The 9,655-nt window shown below is 32.3% G+C and overlaps 1 protein-coding gene across 1 annotated transcript; it reads right to left on the reverse strand.

The window, feature by feature from the left end:
- Positions 1–4,264: 4,264 nt before the first annotated feature.
- LOC125420913 (uncharacterized) lies at positions 4,265–5,200 on the reverse strand. The gene is made up of 2 exons (XM_060814408.1): positions 4,571–5,200; positions 4,265–4,486 (listed from the first exon to the last, which is right to left on the reverse strand). The coding sequence occupies exons 1-2, from the start codon at positions 5,198–5,200 to the stop codon at positions 4,265–4,267; spliced, it is 852 nt and encodes a 283-aa protein (XP_060670391.1).
- Between the last annotated feature and the right edge of the window lie 4,455 nt (positions 5,201–9,655).

Consider the following 9,655-nt stretch of genomic DNA (forward strand, 5'->3'; position numbering starts at 1 on the left):
CTATAATATTTATTTATTACAACCTATTATTTTATATATTTATATTAGCTTGAATATTAATATATAAAATTTTAATTTATGATACATGTTTAAATATTCTTGTGATATGTAATATATAAAGTTTTAATTTACTTTTCTAAAATAAAATTTTAGAATAAAAAAATTAATATAAGATAAAATGTTCAAGTAACAATTACCATGTTAGCAATAACTGCCGATAACAAATAACAATATATATATATATATATATATATATTTTGTTTGATTGAGATATTATTGGCTCTTTACTTCAGTTGATTATTAAAGTAGTAGTTTTTAATTATTTATGGCAGTTGACTAATTAGTCAATCCATAATGCTAATTATTTTCCAATTATAGGCAACCGATCAGCTTATATAAACATATTGCATTTCTTTGAACAAGACCAGCATCGTTCTCAGGCTTCCTTCACATTCGTCTGCACCATTTATGATAAACTTGAACTAAAAATGCACAAGACAGAGAAAGCTCCTGCCGCACCGTTACCTTATGGTAAGAACAAGTAGGCATGATTAATTTGCATTAATAAATTTAATATGTTCCATATTAATTAATTAATTAATCAGGCAGTGGAGAAAAACAATTAATTATCACATTGATCATCTCCATATATATGCATGCTCAGGGCGGAAATTTCTTCATAATCCGTTTGATAAATCGAAGTGAATGAACAAGTCCGATGAGGACAATTAATCCAATCCATATATGGAATGATTTAGGAAGCATATGCTATAAAAGGTGGTGTTACCAGGGCCACACCGTTGAGGAAAGTGAGTGCCAAGAATGTCAAAGTGGTACACATGGCTATTGTCGAAAGCAGCATACAAATCTCATTCTTCAGAGGAATTCCGCTAATGAGTGAAAAAAAAAAAAAAAAAAAAATTACTGTAAGTGATGCAAGGAATGAGGTGGGATTATAGCTTAGAAAATCAGTGTACACGTATTCAGTGCTACGCGCTAATACTGAGGTTCCTGCGTACAATACATAACCAATATCATATTTGCCTCCGCCGCCACAATCAAATCCGGCAATGGTGGTGTTTATATTTTGCTGCCACACTCCGCCTGGTGGGTTGATTGCCCTCTGGAATGTCATTGTTGCAATCACGGTAGCCACCACCAAGATTGAGCCGCGAGCATCTTCCAGCCAATCGCCTCTGTCTTGTATCAAGTAGCCAATAATCCGTTTGATCAACCAGTGGCTTGCTTTTGCTAGTTTAATTTGTTGATTTTTTAGGAACCACGCCATCATGACCAGCAGCTTGGTTCTTGTACTGGTGGGAGACTAATAATGGAATGGTTATTGCTTTGTTCTCCGAGCCCCGTATGATGATGATCCATAAAAATGGTTTGGATTTTGAGGCTTCTGAAGTCTCTTGGAAAGTGCTGTAGCATGTTGTTGAAGGCTTTCAAACCGCTATTGTTCAAGGTGTCGTACTCTGGCTTTTACTCCAGGTATAGAAAGCAAGCATGTTATATAGTTGCAACATTTTATTAATGAATGAATGCTATTAGCAGGGTAAAAATTTAGCTAGCTATATATATAAATATGCATAATAAACTAGTACTTGAAATGGATTTTAAAAAAATGGCTTTTAGTAACTAACTAGTTAATTAATTTCATGATCGAAAGTAAAGAAAGACTCTGTTTTGTAAGTCTTTCTACAAATACTAATTCGCTTGGCCATTACTTAAAACTGAATTATAGTTAGAAAAATAAAAATTCAAAATTGATTATACCTCAATTTGCTTTAGCATTACATTACAGCTAGATGCAAAATGGTATTCCCACCGCTATGTCTTTCGTGTTGAGGAACTCCCGATTCTCATAACCATTCGATTCCTCAAACAATTTCAGAGCCTCCAAATCGTTATATTGAACACACAAGTCTAAAACTCTTTCTCCCTTGTCAGGCCTCTCGTAAACATACTCAGGTCGTGTGCTAATAAGGAGTTTAATTAATGACATCGATACGCCTTCTCATGGCTGCATAATGAAGAGGTATTCTCTCCTCTTGATCTCTAACCAAGCGCAGACTTGGACTTATTTCTCGCAACAATGCTGGGAGTATCTCGGCGTCGCCTGCCGCTGAAGCCAAGTGAAGAGGAGAGCGTTTGAGGGAGTTCAATTAGAGACAAAGTTTGGGGCTTGGGGGTTATGAGAAAGAACTGCTCTGCAGAAATCAAGGTGGCCTAGCATAGCTGCTATGAGCAGGGGAGTTTCAGAAAATTTGATCAATGAACACTAAAAAGAGTTAAAGGGTCGTCATTGATCAGTGAGTTTAATGCCGGTACAGGTCCTTCCATTGATGTATCCATCTTATATGTTTCCTTAACGATCACTAAAATATTTCCTTACCCTTCATCAACAAAAGGTTAATTTATTAAGAGTTGCAAGCCGAAGGAAAGCTAAAATGAACGAAGAAGATGAATATTTTCCCTGAATTTGTACTTCATCAAATACATGTATTTTCCTTGAATTTGTACTCCATCAAATACATGTATTTTCCTTGAATTTGTACTTCATCAAATACATATACGCACACACACACACACACACACACATATATATATATATATATACACTAATAATTCTACCATCGGGATATTCTTTTAAAAATTCATGATAATTCTATTATGATATTTTAATGATAGAATATATATTAATTTGATTAAAATTATAATAATATTTTCCTTGAAAAATGAAAAATACAATTTGATAATCTTACTGTAGGATCCATATTGAGGTATAAACTATTTATTAGTGGAGTTTACTTTCCAATATGGAGTTTATAGTTTTGATTTGAATTTAGTCATTTAAACTGACGTATAAGTATGAATCCCATAAGATAGTTCACTATTAGCCTTTTTTTTTATTTAATTTTTTTATGAAACAAATTTCTTCTTGCTGATTTAATGACTTAGCACGTTATTGACGCTTTATTCTGCTTAATTATAAATTAATAATTTGTAATTACTTTTATGGTGGTTGACTTAGTCAATCAATACATTAGTTTTGACCAAAAAAAGGGGTAATTATTTAGTTTCTAATCAATGATAGTTTCTCTTATTTGTTCCCAAACGAAAACGTGAAAGACAGAAAATGGCCCATTTAAGGTCCACTATTATCATCAAAGATTGCCGTTGGGAAAGAAAAATTGATAATCATAGCCTGGCTCTGGAGGAAGTTCTAATGTTCCTAGATTGTTTATTTTGAATCTAAAAATTTTAAAAAAAATTAACAAAGATATTATAATAATATAAATTTTTTGAAACCGTATTTTTGTATTGCAATTAGAAACTCTTAATTAAATAACCAGGCCGTCTCAACCACTATCGCCCTAGGCCAAAATTGTTCTAAGACTTTTTATTAAATATAGCTAATAAATTTTTAATTTTTTATTTAAAACATTTCTTTTAGATAAGTGATGATAATATATAAATATTTTGTAGACTCATAATTAACCATTCATGTGTACTGAGTTTTAATCAATTTAATCTAATAAATTTTTAAATAAATTAGAGAATGCACATCAATTAAACACATAGATGATTTATTTTTGTACAATTACTGTAGTAGAATTGGAAATTCGATATACGGATTCATAGAAAATAAAAAATGCAGAATATGAGGGAGAACCATATAAATTCATTAAATAAGTAATAACTAAATAAATTAATATGAGCAAAATCAAAATCAAAACAAAAACTAATAACCAATAACATTATCTACTTCTAGGGTCATTTTGATTGAAATTTTGTTGGTTATATAGAACGTGTGAGCAAATTCAAAAGCTTACATATAAAAGTTTTTATTTTTTATTTTTTGGGCTTATAATTTACATATAAAAGTTGAGCGAAATAGAAAGAGATGCGAGATAGATGAAAAAACTTATGAACAAAGAGGTTTTTTAACTTTCTTTTTATATTAATAAAATATTAAACATTTAATATAGATATAAAAAAATAATTAAAGAATTTAATAGTTTTGTTAAAGGATTGAATTTAATAATGGATCCCAAAAATAAAAGATAATCAATTATAATTATAAATAATTGATTAAAGTTAATGTAGCATTTTATGAAAGTCAAAATTTATATACTTCTACCCAAAAAAAAAAATTTATTCCATCTTATTCATTAAATTAAAATTATTATATATATATATATATATATATATATATATTATAATAATATACAATATTTTCAAATTTCAATATAGAAAATTATTTTTGGGCCCCACTAGGCATAGGCTTTAGTGACCTATGCCTTAAGCTGGCCTTGTAAATATCCTGACTTGATGACACATAAGGAGTAGGACGTAGAGCTGAGACTGGATGCCTTTGAGGAGTAGCAGTATTAGGAACATACTGTTTCTGACGTCCAGAAGTAGTACGTTTGGTCATAATCCATGTCCATCGACAAGATTTGAACTTGCCTCGCAACTTCTTCACAGCCCAAAAGACAAAGCTTAGGGACTAACCCAGCTATTACAATCCAAGTGAAAATTAGTGGGTGTAGATCTTCGTTACCCTATGATCAATAGAGAAAGGTGAGACCAAGTACAATATTGCATGAAGGTAAGTGACATAAAGGTCAGATCGGCGGCAAAGGGCAAAATTCAAAAGCCACATAAGAGGTCTGTACTTGACTGGGAATCCGGTGAGAAGCAAAAAGATTATGCTGAGCGATGCTAGGAAAGCGATGCTCTTACATGCCATAAATAACATATAATCGTCTTCCCAGATATGGGCTAACACTGCAGTTCCAACAACACAAGTATCTGCTCCGCCGTTGCCGCAATAAGGGCCGAAAACGGTGGTGTTGATATCTTGATGCCAGACACCACCAGGCGGGTTAACTGCAGTTTGGAATGTTATTGTTGCTATAACAGCAGCCACTATCATGAGAGCTCCACTTTTATCTTTTACCCAATCAACATCGTACTTACCGATGTATCTTTGACATTTGCTCCTCCAACTTTTGCTACTTGCTCTTGCGGTTGATTCCTTTGATTTCTTACCATTTATATTTATTGATGATAATGATAGTGCAGGTACAAGATTATGATCATGTTTTTGTGTTTGCTGACCTCGTACATGATCTTGAAGAGTATTAAGGATTTTGATGCTTTTGAAGTCTTTTGGAAGTTGCCCAATCATTCCAAAGACTGTCAACCCGCTTTTGTTCAAGCTACCTGCTCTCTTTTTCACTCCAGGTATCGAAACCAAGCATTTTTATAGTTTGCACACACGACGATCATATCATTAACATTCTTTTTATGGAGCTCAAACCTAGGGAGTAAGGAGAGTTGTTGTAAATAATGTCTTAACCCAAAAAAAAAAAAAAAAGTGTGGATATATATGTACGCACCTCTGTTTGCTTTAATAAATTAAATATGCAAAAACAAAAAAGGATTAATTGATTTATACATATCTTCAAGAAGTAGCCATAGATATGGTTTCAAATGTAGCTAGCTAGCATCCATATTAATTTCTTTGTCAAACTTTAGACACTTAAGATGCCAGTCATCTTAAAGTTTTTATGCAATCTCCATATAATCATGCAATTAATTTAACATACAACTAATAATAATTAATATTTTAATAGTGTGTGTGTGTGTGTGTATATGTATATATGATGTATTTATATAATTACTAAGCAATTAAATTTATATGTGTTAAGAACAAAATTTTGGTCCTCTCAGAGATCGATCATTTTTTGGTTCTGTCAATGGTTTTCAGGGGTTATATATGTAATTGTAGAATAGTTAAAGGAGGTTTAATTATTTTGCCCTATTTTATAAATTTAACATTATATATGTCTATATATAACTAGTGAATGCCGTTGAATCTGAATTTGATTAGTCATTTATTAAGAAGTTGCTTATGTGGTGAGAGTGAGATATATACTTTAAGGATAAATTAAAATTTGAAAACAAATTCCCATCCCATCATATATATAATTTAGAAAATACTTTCAGAAAACCACGGTCGCAGTAAACTTCGGCTTGTTATTATACCAAATTCTATAGTAACTTAGATTGCATGAGAGAAAACAAAAGCTACTATCTAGTGCTAGCCAGCTAGGCTGAACACGTAGAGTAATTAAAAAAAGAAAAAAAACTAATTTACCACGACTAATTATCCAAATTAACATCAACAATTAAACATGTGCAGTAGTAGCAGCAGTATTAGCGCTATGGTGTGTGGGAAATCCAGAAGCAGAAGTACTTTTGGGCTTCATGAGTGAAAAATGCCCAAAAGCCCAATAGACAAAGCGAATTGTATGTTGCAGATTGACGATCCCAACGATTGCAATCCAGGTGTAAAATAGACGGTAGTAGATCGTCGTTACCTGACCCTCAATTTTAAAAGGAGCCACTAAGTACATCCCTTGCATGAAGGTAAGTGCCATAAACGTAATATTTCCAGCAATGGAAAGATTCAAAAGCCACATAAAAGGCTTGTACTTAAATGGGAATCCGGTAAGAAGCAAAAATATTATGCTGAGCGCTGAGAGGAAAGTGATGCTATTATAATGTGTAAATAGCATATACTGATGTCCCATGTCGATCGATCTCTCGCTAGCTAAATATATCTCGTACACAAATAAAAATTATTTTAAATATTTACCGATGAATGAGACTCTTAATTAGCACTTGTCAAATAAACATATGATAATATAAGACAACAAGTATTAACTAAATTTTATAGAATATAAGTTCAGTTATTTGATTCCTAACTCACCTATCAATGCTTATAATGTAGCGATTTGCTATCCTAATATACATTTGAATGTTGAATAGTTTTGTTCATTGAATCTTTGTTGGATGTTATTTATACGTATATACATTATCATAAATTGATATATAAAGGAAGTTAGTATAAACCCCTTGTTGTACGTGCAGATTTATAGTTTTGCTACTCAAATTTTTAGTGACCCTTGTTGTGCATAGTGTGTGTGTATATATATATATATATATATATTAATTAATTGCGGAGGCGGTAGATATGAGGCATACCTCAATTTGCTTTAGCATCACAGCCAAGTGCAAAATGGTGTTGCCGTATTCCTGATCTTTAGAGTTGAGGAACTCGTCATTCTGAATGTCACCCTCTAATACTGATCCAACTAACAATTTTAGAGCCTCCAACTGGTTGTATTGAACACACAGGTGCAACACCGTTTCTCCGTCATTAAGCTTCTATTGAATCGACTTTGGTTCCGCGCTGATGAGCATTTCAATCACTTCGACACGTCCTCTCATGGCAGCGTAGTGAAGAGGGATTTTTCCATCTTCATCTCTAACCAAGCACATATCTTTGTTCACTTCTATGAGTGCCTTCACTACCTCTGTGTGGCCCTCGGCGGAAGCCAAGTGAAGAGGTGATCGCTTGAGCAAATCCAGCTCCTCGGCAAGTTTTGGCTTTTGAGAAACAAGTTGTTTGGTGAAATTTAAGTGGCCAAGTGAAGCTGATATGTGAAGAGGAGTTTCACCCAAAGAGTTGAGTGATATCTTGCTGAGAATTAAAGGCTTCCTCCATCAATGAATTCAAGCTGGCTATACATCCTTCTGCTGACGCCTCGTAGAGTCTTACCATTCTATCATCTCCGTCGCATATTCTTATTTCCATTGTTCTTTTCTTTTGTATACAACTTAATCAGACTGCAACGACATATAGTCCGTATCCAAAACTCCAAAGTTTTCTTCTTCATCAAGAAAAACAGGAAAACAAAATGTTATAAAAGACACCAAAAAATAAAAAAAATAAAAAAAAAAGTTAAAAATATATGAGGACGTTTAAACGAAGTTGAATGGTATATGATATACAACAATTTCAATATCTACTATGTATAAATTTTATTCTACATATGCTAGATATGGGTACCGTAATTAGAATGCTGGCGCACCGTCTGGGGTTTGGAGAACAGTCAATGTGCCCACTTAATTGCTTACTAAATCAACTGGATGCATTGCTGATATAAATAGATGAAGTTTCTTAGTTGTAGAACATAAGTCGTGTTTACCATGTTTCGGATGCTCATACTGCAAAATGAGCATTTTTTAAATAGGAAAAAAAAAAACTTTGTTTATCTGCCAGGAGCATAAGATGCTTAACTTTTCCTAAACGAAAGCACACACATGACGTCATATTACTTTGGACACTTCAATTTGTACCAACTTTTACCAAAACCCATAATTTAAAGAGCACTAAATTGATATTAAAAAATGAAAAGCACTATAGTATTATTTTTGTGTGGAAAAAGATTACAAAACACAATATAATACCCACCCCATGGTCCAGATAGAAAATGATACATTATGACCCATGGTCCTGATAGACCAAAAAAAAAAAAAAAAGGTACTAGAGCATTTTGAATGGTGGATATAAATGGTTATCGATATAACAAAACTATTGAAAATGATGATATTTATTATTAAAAAAAAAGAGATTTGACAATGATGATACTTAGATGACATAGATATCCAATCAATTTAAAAATTATTCTTCCATGGTACTATACAATAAAGACAAATGGTGATATTAAAGAAAACTCACAATATCTTACAGACCTCTAAAAGCAAAAATTTACTTTGACAATGTTAAGGTCATATCACATAAACATTCATTTTAAACATTATCAATGTAAAGCGATTTTTTTTTTTAATACAATGCCCTTTTTTTTTTTTGTGGCATGTTAATTTTCACAGTCCATATATTTCTATTGGAAATGTTCTTAATGTTCATTATTAATGCTAATTATTTTTTTCATTGCTAATTATTCAATTGAATGTGATTACTATTTTATAATGGAGAAACTACTATATAATGATTAAATCATAACATTTGTATAATTTTTAATTGTAATGTACAATGTAAATTCAATTATTTCTATTCATGCACAATGTTATAGATGAAAAAATAAAGTTTGTGGATTTTACATAGATATTATTACATGTTTGATGATAAATAATTTGTGATATCATGTTTTATATAATTGTAACAACCTGTACTAAAATATTCCTGTTGAATAAGTTTGACCAATCAAGTGGACTGCATGTGGATCCCAAGTTGATTTTTTCTATGGTTAAGATTTTAGTTTGACTGATATACCATTGTGTAGAGCTCGTTGATACAAGTTCATAGACTGGTGGTATGCTAAATTCTAAGTTATGGATAAAAAATCATAGTTATGTAAAGTTTCAAATATCAATTTTATATCATGTCAAAACCAGTCTTAGATTTTCGTCTGTTAGTGACCCAAGATTCTACATAAATATTAGAAAGCATGCCCAGCAAGAAACAAGTTTTAAAATACCCATTTTGTCCTCCAAACTTGAGAAATTTCTCTTCAGACTCATGGATTCAAATCGGGTCATTTTGAAACCGTTTTACGCCCAACCGGATCATCGCCGTTTTGTCCAAATCTGACCACCACCTTAATACCCACCTCTAGACGACCTTGGCCAAATTTCTAGACAAACTGCTAGCCAACACGTAGGGATTTGTCGTTTGAAGCTGGCGGCGGCCATTTTATGCTTTTCGACCATTTCGCCATTTTTTGGCTATTTCAGGCCAACCCGTATACTTTTTCCACATTTTTGGACCCTC

Source organism: Ziziphus jujuba, chromosome 1, assembly GCF_031755915.1.
Source record: "Ziziphus jujuba cultivar Dongzao chromosome 1, ASM3175591v1".
In the NCBI taxonomy this organism is placed as follows: domain Eukaryota; kingdom Viridiplantae; phylum Streptophyta; class Magnoliopsida; order Rosales; family Rhamnaceae; genus Ziziphus; species Ziziphus jujuba.